The 19,988-nt window shown below is 40.7% G+C and overlaps 1 protein-coding gene across 5 annotated transcripts in view; it reads right to left on the bottom strand.

The window, feature by feature from the left end:
• syk (spleen tyrosine kinase) overlaps window positions 1-19,988 on the bottom strand; it is a 132,417-nt gene that overhangs the window by 13,674 nt on the left and 98,755 nt on the right. For all 5 annotated transcript variants that reach the window (XM_063068928.1, XM_063068931.1, XM_063068929.1 and 2 more), the window contains 5 exons: window positions 17,932-18,022; window positions 15,240-15,417; window positions 9,204-9,407; window positions 7,020-7,209; window positions 4,711-4,851 (listed from right to left, as the gene is read on the bottom strand). In XM_063068928.1, coding sequence (XP_062924998.1) covers window positions 4,711-4,851; window positions 7,020-7,209; window positions 9,204-9,407; window positions 15,240-15,417; window positions 17,932-18,022 — 804 coding nt within the window. The remainder of the gene's footprint in view (window positions 1-4,710; window positions 4,852-7,019; window positions 7,210-9,203; window positions 9,408-15,239; window positions 15,418-17,931; window positions 18,023-19,988) is intronic.

The following is a 19,988-nucleotide window of genomic DNA, read 5'->3' as shown; positions in this document are numbered from 1 at the left end:
TCTGGCCCTTCGAGCCACGCCGCCCAGCAACACCCAACAAACCCTATTAACACTAACCTGATCACAGGACAGTTTACAATGACCAATTAACCTTCCGGGCACTTCTTTAGACTGTGGGAGGAAACGGGAGGACCTGGAAAGCACCCAAGCATTCTGTAGGGAGGATGTACGCAGACTCCTTACAGAACGGCACCAGAACTGAACTCTGAACTCCAGAACAGCCCAAGCTGTAGCAGCATCACGCTATCCACTGCACCACCTTTTAAAATTCTTAGTAGTTCTCTTTTACCCCATTATAGATGTCTATCCTATCATGCTCATTTGCAGTTTTGAAATCCCCTATTAAGTCATTCTTCAATTTCCTGTTCTCTATACAAATAAATTCTTGTCTACTTAATCTATATTGATAGGTATGACATCTTATTTCAGATATAATTACATCTTTTTATAATTATCTATTAAATAATTTAACCAACTCTCCACTGTTTCTAAATCCTTTTTATAATAGGAGACAAGAATTGTTCGTAGATCCTAAGTGCTGTCTAATGAGAATTAATTAGAACTTAAGTAATCTCTACTTTTCAGTTCTATCTTTCTAGAAATGAAGCATGGTGCTTTGCTTCCTTTACAAATGCCTTACTGACTTGCATTGCTAATCTTAGTGTTGTTTGTGGCCGCAACCCCAGATCCATCATGCGCCTCCACTCCATCTACACACGAGTTCAAAGAAAAATGTAGCGTCTTTGCTCTTCCCAGGGCTCAAGGTGTTAGTTTCCAAGAAGTGATTATACAAGTAGGATTGCATTCCCTAGAATGTAACATTTAAAGGTGTTGATTTAGGGTCAATGATTTTTAAAGGTTCATTTATCAAAGCATGTGTCCATATTCAACTCTGCATCTTATCCAGGTAGACACGAAACAAAGTAAGACCATGAAAGTCATTCAGAGAAAAACATCAAACCCTCCACCTCCCACGTACAAAAAAGCAAAAAAGGACAGCATCAGATCTGACCCCCCCCCCCAAACCCCGCCTCCCCCGCACAAAACGGAACAGGAGCATCGACACGCCATCCCACAAAAAATGAGCAGAGAACTATCAGGACATCAACCCCCAAACAACCTCCGCTCGCACAACAAAATGGAAAAGGAACGGGGAATTAAAAAAAACACAAAATATAAAAACCATAAGTTTGAAAAAGCCCACAGTCCATAAACGCAACATTCCAATCCATGAACCAGGATACCATCCTACAATATCACCAACATTCATCAAAAGAAGCAGATAGCCTAGGTTGCAAAAAAACTTTTCTGTGATATCTATCTGAGAGGCCGAAGTTAGAACATCCTTCAAGAGGGTGAACCATCACAAGTTATCAGGCCCCAATGCTATAACGGGCAGGGTACGTTGGAGTGTTCAAGGGCATGTTCATCCTCCCACTGCTGCAGTCAGTGAGAGGGTGAACACCTGCTTCAAACAAGCATCAATCATACCGGTGATCAAGAACAGCAGAGGGAGCTACCTCAGCAACTATCACCTGACAGCACTCATACCTACTGCGATGAAGAGCTTTAAAAAGTTGATCGTGGCTAGAATTAACCCCTTCTTGCTCAAGGACCTAGATGCACTGTAATTTGCCTACCATTACAACAGCTCTACGGCAATGCAATCTCAATGGCTTTCCACTTGGCCTTGGACCATCTGGATGTCAGCAATACTTATGTCAGGTTGCTGTTTATTGAATTCAGCTCATGTACAACACTATAATCCTCTCAGGCTTCAAAGTCTGGGCCTCTGTACCTCCCTCTGCAACTGGATCCTTGACGTCCTCATCAGGAGTCCACAGTCTGTGCAGATCAGAAATAACATCTCCTCCCTCGCTGACAATCAACACCAGCGCACCTTAAGGATGTGTGCTTATCCTACTGCTCTACTTTCTCTGCATTCATGACCGTGTGGTTAGGCACAGTTCAAACACCATCTATAAATTCGTCGATGATGCATGTTGTTGGCAGAACGTCAGATGGTGATGAGGAGGTGTACTGGAGTAAGATAGATCAACTAGTTGAGTGGTGTTGCAACAACTACCCTCCACTCAACATCAGTAAGATAAACAAATTAATTGTGGACTTCAGGAAGGTGAGATCAGGGAACACACACCAGTCCTCTTCAAGGAGTCAGCAGTGGACAGGATAAGCAGCTTCAAGTTCTTGGGTGTCTACATCTCAGAGGATTTATCCTGGGTTAAACACATTGATGAAAATGCAAAGGTCCACCAGAGATTATACTTCATTGGGAGTTTGAGGAGATTTGGTATTTTAGATTAGGTTTTTTAGATTGTGAGAACACTCAGTCCTCGTTTATTGCCATTTAGAAATGCATGCATGCATTAAGAAATGATACAATGTTCCTCCTGAGTGATATCACAGAAAACAGGACAAACCAAAGACTAACCCTGACAGAACCACATAATTATAACATATAGTTACAGCAGTGCAAAACATTACCATAATTTGATGAAGAGCAGACCATGGGCACAGTAAAAAAAAGTCTCAAAGTCTCAATCGACTCCCGAGTCCCTGATAGCAGGCGGCAAAAGGGAGAAACTCCCTGCCATAAACCTTCAGGCACCATCAACTGCCGATGCATTGGAAGCACCCGACAACAGCCGACACTGAGTCCGTCCATCCGAAAACTTCGAGCCTCCGACCAGCCCCTCCGATACAGCCTCCTGAGCGCCATCCTCTGCCGAGTGCCTTCGACCTCGCCCTGGACGCCAAAACAAGCAAAGCCGAGGATTCGGGGCCTTCTCCTCTGGAGATTCTGAACCACACAGTAGCAGTGGCAGAAAAGCGGGCATTTCAGAAGTTTCTCCAGATGTTCCTCCGTACTCTCACATCTGTCTCCATCAAATCAGAATTGTGCACGGTACCCTACTTGACAGATTACAGATATCATTCACCGGAGAGGCTGCGCACTACATCGCATCGCCATCTTCTCCTCTTCCTTAGGTATGTCACCTAAGACTTCAGCAAATTCCTACAAATGCATTGTGGAGAGCACTCTTACTGGTTGCACAATTGCCTGGTATGGAGGCTCTAATTCAGGGGTTCCACATCTGTGGTCCATGAAGCCCTCGGTTAATGGTAAGGCTCCATAGCATAAAAAAGGCTGGGAACCCCTGCTCTAATGCATAAGATAAAAAAAAGCAGTAGAGGGCTGTAGACCCAGCTAGCTCTATCATGGGCACCAGCCTCCTTACCATCAAGGCCATCTTCAAAAGGAGGTGCCTCAAGGAGCTGGCATCTATTATTAAGGACCCTTGCCACCCAACACATGCCATCTTCTCATTACTACCACCAGGGAGGAGCCTGAAGATGCACATTCAATGTAGCTTCTTCACTTCCACCGTCAGATTTATTAATGGTCCATGAACCCATGAAAACTACCTCGCTATTTTGCCCTCTTATTGCACTATTTATTTATTTTTCTATATTTCTTATTATAACATAGTAATTGCTATGTATTGTACTGTACCACTGCTGCAAACTATCAGGATACAACAGGGTCTTTTAAGAGCCTCTTAGATAGGTACACTGAGCTCAGAAGCATAGAGGGTTATGTGCTAGGGAAATTCTAGGCAGTTTCGAGATTAGGTAACATGGTTGGCACAACATAGTGGGCTGAAGGGCCTGTAGTGTGCTGTAGATTTCTATGTTCTATGTTCTATTTCACAACATATGTCAGTGATTTTGATTCTCCACAATTGAAGGAGCTGAAGATAATGGGGATTATTACTTAAACTTGAGACCAAGCTATCTTAGCTATATAAAGAACAAGTAAATACCAATAAAGACTGATGTGATGAAGGACTATTTGGGAGCACCAGCCCAGTGGAAGAAGGGAAGTAAAACCTGAGATGTTTAGGTAATTCTTAGCAACTGAAGTGATTTGAATGAGCTGTGTGATTCAATTGATATCAGTAGATTGAATCACTCTTAGCTAAGAGTGAGTTAAACCATTGTGGTCAGAAGATCTCCAAATTGAGACATTGTAAAGGGAACAATGGCGCAGATGTTTCCTGTTTCCTCCCAGTATTATAAGATTCATAGAAGGGGCAAAAAGTGAACATTCTGGAAGATTAGAATAAGGAACATTAGAAATCCAAATAGCAATAACTGTCATGAAGAAGAGGATTCTGAAGTCTCACTCTTGGAATGAACCTGGCCAGTTGCTCCAGAATGGACAACCTCTAGATCTGAATCTATCAGGAAGCTCATAACAGTGTATTAAATCATGGAAGTGTTTAAGTAAAGTCGAATGGTCATTTGCATTGGTTGACCAGAGGAGAAAGTTCAACAATATTCAGAGCAAAAGTTTGAAAACAAGGGTTGGCACAAGAAAGGTGCAAGGTCAATTACTAATCTTAAATCTGAGGTTGATAGTTTGGTAGTCAAGTATACTGATGAATGTTCACACACAATGTTAGTGTATGAGATACAATGAGCCAAATGCTTTACTTTGATTCCTACAATATTCGTGAAGAAAGGCTGATTAACACAATACTGCCAAGTCTGTTTCCTTCTCCATCAGCAACTGCAGCAAAGATTTCAATAACATCACAGCAAGCTAGCAGAAGCCTTTGATTTCAGCTGGAGGAGGTGCATAGTTCATGAAACTAACATTGTTTACTACATTAGAACAAAACTTACTTTGTATGGCTTCTGCCCATAAGAAAACGCTTCCCACATCATCACACCAAAGCTCCAGACGTCACTTTTGCTGGAAAACTTGTAGTAGTTAATAGATTCTGGTGCATACCATTTTATTGGCCATTTACCTGTACTTTTGGCCTAAAATAAATGTCAGAAGAACAAGAGAAAGAAACTGGTGATATTGTAGCACTTGACTTCTTAACAAATGTAAAATGCAGTATCATAATAATTACATAATTGTGTATGTTGGCACATTAGTGCTAACACTAATCTCAGGTAGTGAAAAGTCAGTTTACCAGAGTGAGATAAGACATCTGGTTGAGTAGCATCTCAAAAACACCTCTCACTCAACATCAGCTAAATCAAAACGCTGATTGCTGACTTCAGGAAAGTGAAGGAGAATGAAAATGTGCCACTGTACATTGAGGAAACAGCAGTGGGGAGTTAGTGCTTTGAATTCCTGGGTGTGAACATATCAGATGACTGGTCTGGGTCCAGCACAAAGGTGCAATCATAAGGAAAGTGGGCGGGCATCTTTACTTGTTTAGGAGGTTTGATTTATCATCATACAGTCTACCAAACTTCTACAGATGTTCTGTTGAAAGTATCCTGACTGACTGGCCATGGCATTTTTTTTGTAGCTGCCATTGGGCAGGAGATACAGAAGCCACCTGGATCAAGAAGAGCTAAATCCCTTAAACCACTTATTTGGCTCTTAAACCAAATGGCAAATGCTTACTCATTATGGCTGAGCACATTAGGAACACTTTGACAGTTTGCACCAAAATAGACTTTGTTCTTCTGCTCTAATTATGTTTTCTTGTAAAAATATTGTGAATAAATTATGTTTAATTATATTTTTCTGGATTATATGATATGATTTTATGTATGATTATACGATACTATGTGCCTAAGGTGCTACTGCAAGTAAGCTTATCATTGCACCTGTGTATTGTGACAAATATTTTCCATTAATTGGATGGCGCTAGTGAAACTTAGAGATGTTTTGCAGGCAGCAAACATCAAATATACTTTTTCTGGAGTACGATTGCCACAATCAGCCTGTAATTTCTATTTGGGAGTTGTGCTTTCGAACTGTCTGTATACCCGGTGTTTTCACGGCGTTCTGAATGATTCAACAAACTGGACTCTCGAGAATGCAGGTATGGCCACAGTGGCCATTGCTGGATTGGAGTCAGGGCCAGTTTGAAGTGGCAAGAGTGAATAAATAAATTGATGTTTAGCTGATTTAAGTACTGAGCCAGATTAATATATTAAGGTGTTGAGGCCAAGAGAAAAGGAGGAGCATAGCGAAGAAGCTCCTGGACTGGCTTCACTATCTTCCATGCAGCTATCAGGCTCCTGGACCGGCTGCAGCATTGAACTGACTCTGTAGCTGTGGAATCACTTTCAGAACTCTGTGCTTTATGTTTGTGTATTACTTATTTACCGTTTTCACTGTTTGCATGATTTGTTCCTTTTTGATCGTCTTTGTTGTGTAGGTTTTTTTGCATGGATTCTGTTGTTTTTTTTTGTGGCTGTCCGCAAGAAGACAAAACTCAAGGTTGTACATAGTATATATAAATGTACTTTGAACTGTGAACTTTGAATTTTGCATGTAAAGAAGAACAAACTGCACCAAAGAAACGTTCTGCAAGTTGGGCATGTAACACCAGGAAGAAAATCGCAAGGAGAAAAATCATTTTCAAAGCTGTGAAGTATATATTATTGTCATGAATAAACTGCAACTATTAGAAATAAACATTCATTTTAAATATTTAAAACACAATTTTGGTGCTTCATTATAAGCAGGGCAATTATGTTCCAAATTCTTCTGAAAGATTTAGCTTAAAACATTCATGTAAAGACAGCTGAAAGCTTGTCATTAATGCTGATTGTGGGGAGGCTGATGAATGATATGGGGAGAGGAAGGAGTAATGAGGTGCTAATGCTGAGTGAAAAGAAAGAGAGGTGTGAAAATGAATGCCCAGACAGACTACTCAATAATACGACAGGGTGGGACACAATTATGAAGAAGTCGCAAAGATAAACTCAGAATATTAAATAGAGATCTAAATATCCTGTAGATTGGTATCATTTTGTGTTTTAAAAGATGACTGATTCAAGTTAATTATGCAAATGAGAGGCACTTCAGAGTTTGCAGATGATAAAGGCTTTCATTAGGAGGTGGATGAATAGATATTCCAGTTATAATCCATCATTAATTACTTAGTTTGCAACATGAGAAATTTATGATTGAAATCCAAGATATACTGAGGTCAATAAAGGGCATTTTTACGACTTACCTTGTAGTAATTCTCCTCAGAGTTTATGGCTTTTGACAGACCAAAGTCGCTGATTTTAGCATAATGCTGAGTTACAAGGAGAACATTCCTTGCCGCTAAATCTCGGTGCACGTAATTTTTCTCTTCTAAGTACTTCATGCCCATGGACACCTGATGCACCAATTCAACTATGTTGTTAATGCTAACGTCTCTGAAAATAAAGGACATTTTAATTCAATTATTATCTGGGAAAGTTAAAATGAATGATCAATAATTATAAGTATCGCAGCATACAGATTATCTATTCTTATAGATACTTTCTATTGTCTTATCTCCCTTTTACTTAGATCAGCAAGGTTGAAGTGTATACTGTGACGAGAATACACATAAAATTAAGATGTTTGCTGGCCTGGGTTAGCATCAGTGACATCAGCAAGTGGTCTGCCACCTGCCCTCAGGGGAAGGAGAGATAAGGAACAATGGAGCAGCGTCTGGAGATGTGTAATGAAGGGACGTGGGAGAGAGAGCTGTCTGGAGCGGCTCCCCCCTTTGAACCTTGAACTGTTTGAAGTGATGGACAGGCAATACCCCAGCAGGGGGATAAAAAGGGACAGATTCGCTAAGGCAGGACACACACGCCACCCGAGGTAACGAGACCCTGGAAGCGGTACGCCTCTCACGAGTCGGTGGGAAGTATCAGACAACGGTCAGGGTGGAAAGGTACGATCAGCGGGAACCCGGTGTGTGTCCGCCCTTGCCTGGGTGCCGGCTTCACTGCAGAGGATCGACCGCATCTGGAGGAGGGGTCACAGTCGGTGACCTCAGGTGACATCACCAAGGACCCGCCCAAAAGCTGCTTGTGAGCCATATCGCCGGTCTGTGAGTGAAGCCGTGTCTGAATGATCAGTTGTTCTTGTTCTCTCTCTCTCTCCCCCGACGTTGTCCATCGCCATGGCAACGATTACTGCGAACTGAACTACTAAACTGGACTGAACTTTGAGTCACTTTGAAATTTGGTCATTTACCCCTAGACAACGATAGAGCTTGATTGATGCTGTTATCTTAATTCTGTGCACATGTGTGTTTATCATCGCTGAACTATTGCATTTATTATCCTTTCGATTACTGTGTTGCTTGTTTATTTAATAAAACTTCCTTAGTTCTAGTACTCCAGACTCCAACTGAGTGATCCATTTCTGCTGGTTTGGCAACCCAGTTACGGGGTACGTAACAATACGCGAATGGGATTTAGTGGATGATGGACATGGTGGAGAGCATTGGAATGATTGTGTAGGGAGGCGACAAGGTCATGGATGGAATAATGACACCACTGAAAGTAACATTACCCCAAGTAGAATGGAAAACTTAGAGTTGGATGCTTGGCTTTGAGATAAATTGAAGCTTAGATGCTTTTGCCCTGTGCCAGCAAACTGGATGAAATGGTGCCTTGAAAAAAGAGTTTGTTAACGATGGTCAAAGTTCCTTGTTTGACTGGAGGAAATCAGATCTCATCTAACACTAGATATTGTACAAACCAGTGCAAACTGTTGCAAAATAATGATTACTTTTAATCCTATAGCCATGTACATAAGGAATGTTGCCTATAGCAACTACCAGTTGTAATTAAAATTAACAATGGGAATTTGAACTTCTCTTATTAATGGACAGAATGTGTCTACAATACGCTTGCATGTTACACAAAGTTCATGTAAACAGGAGCTGATTTATTGTTATATAACACTAAATCATTATTCAGATTTGTTCATCAACAATTGATTCTCTTCTGTTCTCTACATGAAACAACCAGACAGTTCTACAGAAGACTTATCAGAATGGCTGATTCTTTAGAATCAGTAGTTACAAGTTATGCTAAGTGCTGCTTCTAATATATTAAAAAGCCTGCTGGGTTAATAGTTAACAAGGTGTTAATTGTTTCTGGCTATTTAGTAACATAACCCCTTTAAAATGCAGTTTGACATTTGGCAATCATTTCATTTGGGTGCAGAAGCAAAGTAAACAAAATTAATAATTATAAATCTTTTGTTGCAATTCAAAAACTTATTTAGTACATAGACAAAATGACAATAAGTATTTTTTGGCCTATGTGAATATGTGATTGAAAGCCTTCAAATTTGCGGCCTTTGAAGATCTAATTGATTTGTTTAATAGTCCAGTGTGAAGAAGTATACGAAAAATCAAACTCACTTGTGAGTCATTAGAAATTTATTCATTTGGCCTTGTTCAGCGAGTTCCATCACCAGCATTAAACACTCTCTCTCGCAGATGCCAATCATACGGACGATATAGGGGTTATCAAGTTGATGCATGAATTGTGCCTCCTTCATCAGCTCATCCTTTACTGCAGGATCATCACTCTTTAATACTTTTACTGCTACGCTTATATTTTTCCTGTTAAAAGAAATCCAAAGATATAATCCCAAACATTGACACATGCATAAAAATGGAGTACTTCAAAAGTTGTCAGGTCGCAATTTACATTTCCCCAATACAAGATGTAAATTTAGAATCTTGATCCCTGCACCAAGTTCTCTGAGAAGATTTATGAGTATTTTGTAATTAAATTGATTATTATTGTTTCTGTTGTTGGTTATGTTATGAAATAAGAACTAGGAGCAGGAATCAATGCTTGAACCCGCTACCCACCATTCAGGTGAATCTACTCCACTATACAATGAGATCTTGGCAGATCCTAAGTCTCAAGCTCGCTTGCTAATTGATCAGTACACCCTCCATTTACCTTATTGTTTTCAAACGTTATGTATAACAGCCTAAGCACCCACCAGCCTTCGAGGTCCAGAATTCTGAAATATTTACCCATTTCTGATTCATCAGACATTTTCCTGTCTCGATCTGAGATGGCCAGCCCTTATCCTGAGGTTATTTTTTCATGTTCCTGATTTTTCACGTAACGAAAATAGCCTCTCAGCATTGGCACAGCCATTAGAGCTGCTACCACACAGTTCTAGTGATACCGGCACACTCCTGATCTATGGTGATATCTGTGTGAAGTTTGCTCTTCCTCCCTGGATTTTCCTCAGGTTTCCACCCACATCCCAAAGACATCCGGGTTATTAGGTTAATTGGCCACTGTAAATTGACCCTAGTGTATAGAAAGAACATAGAACAGTAGAGACCAGAATCAGGCCCTTCAGCCCACAAAGTTGTGCCGAACCAACTCAATTAGTAAACAAATGGCCAACTAATCTTCTGCCACACAGTGTCCATTTCCTTCAATTCTCTCGCATTTATGTGCCTATCGAAACTTCTCTGAAAAGTGCCTAATGTATCTTCCTCTACCATCACCCTGGGCAACGTTTCCCAGGCATCCACTACTCTCAGTGTACAAAACTTGCCCCTCACATCTCCTTTGAACTTAGCCTCTCTCGCCTCAAATGCATGCCTTATCATACTATTCATTTCAACCCTGGAAAAAGATACTGCCTGCCTACTCTAGCTATACCTCTCATGATCATATAGACCTTTATGAGATCTCCCCTCATCCTCCACTTCAGAGAAAACAACCCAGGTTTGTCCAACCTCTCATTATAGCACATGCCCTCTAATTTAAGTAGCGTCTTGATAATCTTTTTCTGCATCCTCTCCAAAGACTCAACATCTTTCTGATAGTGGGGCAAACAGAACAATGCTCCAGATGTGGCCCAACTAGAGTTTTATAAAGCTATAACATAACTTTCGATTTTGAAACTCAGTGTCTTGACTAATAAAGACAAGTATGTCATGTCTTCTTAACCACCCTGTCAACCTGTGTAGCCACTTTTAGGGTGCTATGAACTTGAAACACAAGATCCCTCTGCTCCTCAACACTGGTCTTGGGGGTTTTAAGAGTAATGCACTTAACAGTGTACTTTCTCTTTACACTTGACCTACCAATGTTCAACACTTCAGATTTGACTGGGTTTAACTCCATCTGCCACTTCTCTGCCCATATCCACAAATGATCTATATCCCATTGTATTCTTTGCCAGTCTTATAAGCTAACCACAACACCACCAATCTTTTATCATCAGAAAACTTACTAATCCACCCACCTACATTTTCATCCAGGTCATTTATATAGAACATAGAAATCTGCAGCACATTACAGGCCCTTCGGCCCACAATGTTGTGCTGAGCATGTAAGCTACTCTAGAAACTGCCTAGAATTTCCCTAGCACATGTACCTATCTAAGAGGCTCTTAAAAGACCCTACTGTATCTGCTTCCACCACCACCTCTGGCAATGTATTCCACACACCCATCATTCTCTGTATGAAAAACTTACCCCTGATATCCCCTCAGTATCTATTTCCAGGCACCTTAAAATGTCCCCTTGTGTTAGCCATTTCAGCCCTGGGAAAAGGCCTCTGGCTATCCACATGATCAATGGCCCTCATCATCTTATATACCTCTATCAGGTCACCTCTTATCCTCCGTCGCTCCAAGGGGAAAAGGCCAAGTTTACTCAACCTGTTCTCATAAGGTACGCCCTCCAATCCAGGCAACATCCTTGTAAATCTCCTCTGCACTCTCTCTATAGTATTCACATCCTTCCTGTAGTGAGGTGACCAGAACTGAACACAGTATTCCAAGTGGGATCTGACCAAGGTCTTATATAGCTGTAACATTACCTCATGACTCTTGAACTCAATTCGATGGTTAATGAATGCCTACACACCATACGCCTTCTTAACGACACTGTCAACCTGCGCAACAGCTTTGAGTGTCCTATAGACATGGACCCCAAGATCCCTTAGATCCTCCACACTGCCATGAGTCTTACCATTAATATTATATTCTGTCTTCAGATTTGACCTACCAAAATGAACCACTTCACACTTCACACTTATCTGGGTTGAGGTCCATCTGCTACTCCTTAGCCCAGTTCTACATCCTATCAATATCCCAATGTAATTTCTGAGAACCCTCCAGACTATCCACAACACCCTCAACCTTTGTGTCATCAGCAAATTTACTAACCCACCCTTCCACTTCTTCAGTCAGGTCATTTATAAAAATCACAAAGAGGAGGGGTCCCAGAACAGATCCCTGAGGAACACCACTGGTCACCAACCTCCATGTAGAATACGGACCATCTACAATCACTCTTTGCCTTCTGTGGGCAAGCCAATTCTGGATCCACAAAGCAAAGGCTCCTTGGATCCCATGCCTCCTTACTTTTTGAAGGAGCCTTGCATGTGGAGCCTTATCAAATGCCTTACTGAATTCCATATACACTATATTCACTGCTCTACCTTCATCAATGTGTTTTGTTACATCCTCAAAGAATTCAATCAGGCTCTTAAGGCACGACCTACCCTAGACAAAGCCATGCTGACTATCTCTAATCAGATTATGTCTCTCCAAATGCTAATAAATCCTGCCTCTCAAGATCTTCTCCAACAACTTGCCCACCACTGAAGTCAGACTCACAGGTCTATAATTTGCTGGGTTATTTATACTTCCTTTCTTGAACAAGGGAACAACATTTGCAGCCCCCTAATCCTCTGGTACTTCTCCCATCCCTATTGATGATGCAAAGATCATTATAAGGGGCTCAGCAATCTCCACCCTTGCTTCCCACAGTGGCCTGGGGTACATCTCATCCGGTCCCGGTGACTTATCTAACTTAATGCTTTTGAAAAGCTCCAACACATCCTCTTTCTTAATGTCTATATGTTCAAGCTTTTCAGTCTGCTGTAAGTTATCCCCACAATTGCCAAGGTCTTTTTCCCTGGTGAATATTGAAGCAAAGTATTCATTAAGTACCTCTGCTACCTCTTCTGATTCCATGCACACGTTTCTACTATCACACCTGACGGGTCCTATTCTCACACGGCTCATCCTCTTATACATCACAAACAGCAGAGTTCCCAATGCAGGTCCCTGCAGAACACCACTAATGACAGACCTCCAGCTAGAATAAGCCCCTTTGACCGCTATCCTCTGTCTTCTACAGACAAGCCAGTTCTGAATCTAAATGGCCAATTCACCATGGATCCCACACATCTTAATCTTCCACATGAGCTTCCCTTGAGGGACCTTGTCAAATGCCTTAATGAAATCCATGCAGATAGCATCCACAGCCCTACCTTCATCAATCACCCTCATCGCCTCATCAAAAGACTGAATCAAATTAGTAAGACACAACTTGCCTTGCACAAAGTCATGCTGGCTCTCCCTAATTAGGCCACAGTTCTAGTTAGATGTGTGGCAGAATGTTAGGAAAATTGATGGGAAAGTGGGGAGAATAAAAATGGGATTACCATAGGATTAGTGTAAAAGGTTATTCATGAGTGGGATGGATTCAGTGGGTCGTAAGGCTCCATGATAATCTTTTTACCCATGTACAATAACCCCATTTCCCTATATATAATAGTCTCTGCCTTGACTACTTAATTGTCCAAATGCTTCTTAAATGCAGTGATTGTTTCATTCTCTCTCACAGTACAATCCAGATATCAACCTTTCTCTCTAGAAAACAGTACTCTCAGACTCCTTTTTTCCCCTTTCCTTAAATCTATGGCACCTTATTTTTGATATCCCTATCACGGGAATAAAAGATTCTGACTACCTATGCCTCTCATAATCTTATAGACCTCTATCACATCAGCCCTTAGTCTCTTTCACTACAAGGAAAACAAGTCCAGCCTATCCAATCTCTCCCCAAAGCTGAATTCTTCCAATCTAGGCAACATCCGGATAAATTTCCATTGCATTCTCTCCATCAATCACATCCTTCCCCAAAGGCACAAGAACCAGAACTACATGTAATACTGCAAGTATGGCAACTTTTTGCTTCACTGCTGTACGTAGAGCCAAGACTGCCTGGAGAACACATCAGAATGCTATGATGTCGAGGTTGGCGTCTGAGATACATAGAAACCATAGAAACTACAGCACAGAAACAGGCCTTTTGGCCCTTCTTGGCTGTGCCGAACCATTTTCTGCCTTTTCACATCTGACTCTAAGTCAGCTTGAGACAGATCAACATTATTGGTTATCTTCTGTTTCTTCACAAGTTCATGATGCAAGTTCTATAAATGCATTCAATGGGCAAGTAGCCTATCAATCCTGCTGTCAAAGGTGACATTGTAACTGTTAATAAGGTACTGGAGTGTCACTATTGCCAATAAAACAATTACAAGCTCTACGATACGTCCACTCAAATGGGACAACTCCTGTTGGGAGGACAAAAAATGTGCAATCAACTACACCCTTGAAATGCTGTTTAAGGAGACAAACAAAATCCGATAAGGCATTTTTAGGATTGTATAGTTTGCAAAGCTCAGAACATTTGGAGAGTGAGGATCAATTTAGTCTATTTAAAGGTGCAAAAATTGTGATCCTGAGAGTAAGGTGGACAAAATCATGTAACCCCAACACCCCTTTTAACAGTTCTGAACACACCCAGTCTTGTATTATGACAATATATGTTGATATTTGACCTCAATTAGCCAGTTATTCTAATATTGATATATTTTCAAGGTAATATAATATTGTCACCTTTCTCACAATGACACTTTGCCAGGAGGGATAATGTGCAAGTAATATTGTATATTCTTCATAATTATGGAAATATAACATGAGATTGCTTAAGTACTGTAAAAGATTGCTTAATTTAACTCTGAGTATTACTTGCATGTTTTAACTGTTAACTTCTTTAAAATTGAGCCATATGACATCTTTAACTGATCCTTAACCTAACCAAAGCCCGAGCTGTAGGGAACGGCTAAACAGGTTTGGACTTTATTCCCTGGACAGTAGGAGAATGAGTAGGAGAGTGTAGGAGATTTGATAGAGGTGAACACAATTATGAGGGGTATAGATAAGGTAAATGCAAGCAGACTTTTTTTCCACTGAGGCTGGGTGACACGAGAACTCGAGGTCATAGGTTAAGGGTGGAAGGTGAAATATTTAAGGGAAAACCAAGGGGGAACTTCTTCACTCTGTGTGTGGTGCAAGTGTGGAACGAGCTGACAGCGGAAGTGGTAGATGCGTGTTTGATTGCAACATTTAAGAGAAGTTGGATAAGTAAATGGAAGGGAAGGATATGGAGGGTATGGTCTAGGTGCACAGTCTGGATGAGCCAAAGGGCCTGTTTCTGTACTGCGGTGCCCCATGACTCTAAAACACACTTAGGAAATGAACATTTCATAAAGCTGCTTACAGTGTATTTTCTGTGTCATATCAGTTTGTTCCTTCTGAACGTGTAAACACTTACTTCCTCATTTTGTAAATTCCTTTCTTTACTGTACCAAAGTTACCAGATCCAAGTTCCTTCTCTTCCAGTATGAGGCAATCATTTTGCAAGTAAAGTGTCTTTCCCTGCAGCTCGTCAGGGTCAGCATACGGACTCTCATAGACGCTGGTATCCATGGGCATGGCATCTTTCCGTACACCTACAGTGTGGCAGAGAGGTACTCAGTACTGAACTCAACTCTGGTCATACAGTGCACTCATTCAGCAGTTATTAACTTTATATAATTAACCAATTTGGCAGCATTAACCCATACTGCTATTTGCATTATTGGTTCTTAACTCAGCTGAATTTCAGGAATTTGGGAAGGAGCTGGTTGGATATTTGATTATAAGAGTGCATTTCTGTGGGGATGGGAGGAGAGGGTTGTAGCAGATGGTAGTGGGAAGGGGGAGTGGTTGTCTCTAAATCTTCCATCATGGCAGCCGCAGGGAAGCTGTCTCTCCTTGGATAAAGTTATGATGGAGAATGTGGAAAATCATGCGGAAATTCATCTCTGTGCCTTTAATAATATCAAGACAACACACACAACACAGATGGGATGGGGGGGGACATATATTGCATTCACTCTTAATTTTTAAAACTGATAATTGTCAGGAATGAAACACTGTAATGGTGTGCAGGATGTAATCCATAGCCATAATATTCCAGTCAGCATATCTCAAATATCAGCCAGCCAGTTAGTAAAGGAGATTCATCTTATTTTTTATTATCTAGAGATATATTTTGGGAGAGGCCCTGCTGACCCTCCAAGCCACACCACCCAGCAACCTCTAGCGACACTATTTTAACCCTAACCTAATCTCGGGTTAATTTAAAATGACCAATTAACCATCCAGTATGTCTTTGGACTGCGGGGGGAAACAGGAGCACCCAGCGAAAACCCACACATTCCACAGGGAGAAGGTACAGAGAATCCTGGCAGAAGACACTGGGACTGAACTTGGAACTCCGAAGCCTCGAGCTGGAGTAGAGACATGCTGTAGTAAAAAAGAAACTTTGGACAGGGAGGATGGGGTAAGGAAACAAAACAATGAGTATTTCAGTTGTGAATATCTCAACGGGTATGATTTCAAAACTTGAAAAATGCTTTCGAAATTAGCCATAAGGGTAGGGTGGACAAACTAGGACTGTCTTCCCTGGGGTACCAGAGACTGAGGGGAGATCTGATAGAAGGTTATAAAGTTATGAGAGACATAGGGTAGAAATGTCAAATTCTAGAGGACAAGCTTTAAGATGAGAGGTACACACACAAAATGCTGGAGGAACACAGCAGGCCAGGCAGCATCTATGGAAAAAGCACAGTCGATGTTTCGGGCCAAACCCCTTCGGCGGGACTTGTGAGAGTGTAATGTTTACTTGTAAAGATGAGAGGTGTAATGTTTAAAGGAGAGATGCAGGCTAACTATTTTTAAACAGAAGAGTGTAGGTGCATGTAACATGCTGCCAAGGCACATGAACATACAGGGAATGGAGAGACATAGATGAAGTGCAGGAAGATTGGTTTAATTTAATTTGGCGTCATGGTCGTTAAGGACATAGTGGGCTAAAGTGCCTATTTCTGAGCTGCACTGTTCTGTGTTCAATATGTTTCTTGAATGGCCAGATCAAAACAAATCATATTGCAGATTGGATAATCTGATAGCAGAGTCTAGAGGACACAATATTTTAAGACATGACCAAACAGGCAGACCAACTTATTCTAAGACTTTGTAGAGAGTGAGCTAACAAATAAGACTAGTATTTTTGAAAGGTAAATTCAGTTAATTTTGTAAGGCTGGTCATTGTCAGACAAATTGCAAGAAGGTAATTAATGATCTTTCGTGATGTCATACTCAGTTTCACCTTGTTAGCCTCCAGTATTAATGTGCATTCCTGAGACTCCTGGAGCTTTGACCACTCCCTACTTGTGCCAATGTACTCTGGGCTAAAGCCGTGGGTGAGCAATCATGAATGTAGGGACAAATCTCTTCTCCGCATCAGTTAAATAATTACCTTCCTTGGAAAGTCCAGTACAATGAATTTTGAGATTCTTATGTAAAGCAATGGGCTTGCATATCGGCAGAATTTATACCGGGGTTAACAAAAATATTTTATTTTGCTGCTTAGATCACACATTTGCTCTATTGCTATCTTGCACATACCTTCCAACTTTATATCAAAGAATAAAATAACTTGGAAACGTTTCTATCTTTTTGTGCCATTATGCGTGCCACCATGAATTGCTGATTGATAAACACTCTGTGATGTGCCTTGAGATAATTTGCTATGTTAAACACGAGGAAATCTGCAGATGCTGGCATTTCAAGCAACACACATAAAAGTTGCTGGTGAACACAGCAGGCCAGGCAGCATCTCTAGGAAGAGGTACAGTTGACGTTTCGGGCAGAGACCCTTCGTCAGGACTCTACAGTCGACGTTTCGGGCCGAGACGTCGACTGTACCTCTTCCTAGAGATGCTGGCTCGCCTGCTGCATTCACCAGCAACTTTTATGTGTGTTGCTTGCTATGTTAAAGATATTTATAAATGGAAATTATTGTAGCAACATTCACATGTTGCTGCAATTCACACTGCTGAAATGTCACTATTTACCTTTTTTATTATAGCAGAACAGAGAAGTTCATTGTTAACAGATAAAACAGAATCACGACTCACCTCTTTCTACCACTTCAGTCTGTCTATTAGGCCTGGGCATGTATGGGTTCAAAGTTGTTGCACTAAAAGAACGGTCAACCACTGTTGATTTCTAAAAAAATGCAAATCAATGTTAATTAGGCCTTATTATAATATCTTCATTTGGTAGGGAGAGCTGGATTGAATAAGTATTGTAATTTATCAAGATCATTGTATTCTAAGCATGCAAGTAAAGCGTATGCCACATGTTAAATCAGTGTTTATTATGCCAGCCCACTATAAGGAGGTAGATGCAAGCAGTGAAATGTATTAACGGTACACAGAGGAGCTAATGAAAGGCCGACACATAACAAGAGAAAACATTGTTAGGTTACAAGTTCTTGTGAGAAGATCGCCATTTTTCTTCTATTTTGTTTTGCTTATTTGAAGGCAAGATCATTCAGACAGTTCCGAAGCAACTTAAATGTGAAAGCCTTGATGGTTTGCTGACCAGCATCTGCAGTGTCGCTGAAACGGCGATTTGCCACTGGAATGTACCTTCCTAACCCTCTTCCCAAATGCATCCCAAACTCCTTATATGCTACAGTTTCTCCCCACGGTCTCAACAAATTGATTTTCCGCAAACATAATCTGTTCAGAAGCTGTCTCTCTGCTTGATCCTTCAGCTCACTTCCATTCTATTCCTAGGGACTGAAGTTCCTCTGTTGGCCTCCCCATTGAACTGATGTTTTTAATCCAAGGGTCAGTCCCAATCCGCTTAATCTTACTGCCTTTGCCTCTCTCAGTTACTTTTATTTTTGAAACAGTTGCTAACAACTAACTTGTGTTTACTCTTGGATGCCTTTAAAAGCACCCCCGTCAAGTATAACTAACTGCATTCTAAATTCCTGAGCACCTTAGAATCAGGATGAGAGTCAGGTTTAATATCACCATCATATGTCATGAAATTTATTAACTAAATGGCAGCAGTACAATGTAATACATGATAATATAGAAAAAAATAAATTTCGGTAAGCATATATATGTATATTAAATGGTTAAAATAAAAATAGTAGTGTAAAAACAGGAATAATAAAAAAGAGGTAGTGTCATAAGTTCAATGTCCTTTTAGGAATTGGATGGCAGAGGGGAAGAAGATGTTCCTGAATCACTGAGTGTGTGCCTTCAGGCTTCTGTACCTCCTTCCTGGTGGTAACAGTGAGAAGAGGGCATGTATATAAACCTCTCTGTATGTAAGCCACACTCTTGAAGTGACATATGATGGAAACCATGACTTGCTAACACAGTATGCAACTAAAATAATGTTCCCTACCATCCTGTCTCTTGATTGTAGCTTTGATCTCTCTTAATAACCTTCTCTAACTGCCTTCTTTCAGTGAGACTTTGGATATGCTTCTCCACAATGATTGTTGTTCAAATGCAAGAGCTTGTCCCCTCTTCTTTTTACGGAACTTTTGTCTTGCTTTTCCAGTAATTTGTAATTAAATCAATACAATTTTAATGTTGGAGAAGTATTTCAACCAAGTTCTTCCCTGACACCAAGTTCACTATCTTGGAATCAACAGCAAAATAACTTTTTTCTTTTGTGATTACTTTCACAGTATAACACCGCAAGAGAATTACTTGTGGTTGGGTCAAATGTGACATATCAATGGATATGATTCATAGTAACACACACAAAATGCTGGAGGCTAAAGCATCAACTATCTCTCCATTTCCATAGATGCTGCCCGAACTGCTGAGCTCCTCCAGCATTGTGTGTGTGTGTGTCGGTTCAGATTTCCAGCATCTGCAGACTTTCTTGTCTTCAGCATGCTTTCAGTTCAGTGCAGAGGTCAGGTTAATTTTTCTATATTTTCCTGCAGCAGTTTTAAAATGCGCAAGGAATAATAATTTTAGCTATCTTTATGCTAGGTTGGACGAAAACAGCTCCTGGATTCAAAACACTTAAAAATTGTCAGATAAATATTGCAGTGTGTTTAACATCAGTAACAATAGGGGGCAGTGCAGCATTAGTTTTTTAGAGATCAGTTTAATCTAATCGCCAGACTGTTCCTTCTTCCCACTAATAACATTGC

This window comes from Mobula hypostoma, chromosome 16 (genome assembly GCF_963921235.1).
Source record: "Mobula hypostoma chromosome 16, sMobHyp1.1, whole genome shotgun sequence".
Classification (NCBI taxonomy): domain Eukaryota; kingdom Metazoa; phylum Chordata; class Chondrichthyes; order Myliobatiformes; family Myliobatidae; genus Mobula; species Mobula hypostoma.
This window is presented reverse-complemented; position numbering and strand designations above follow the sequence as displayed.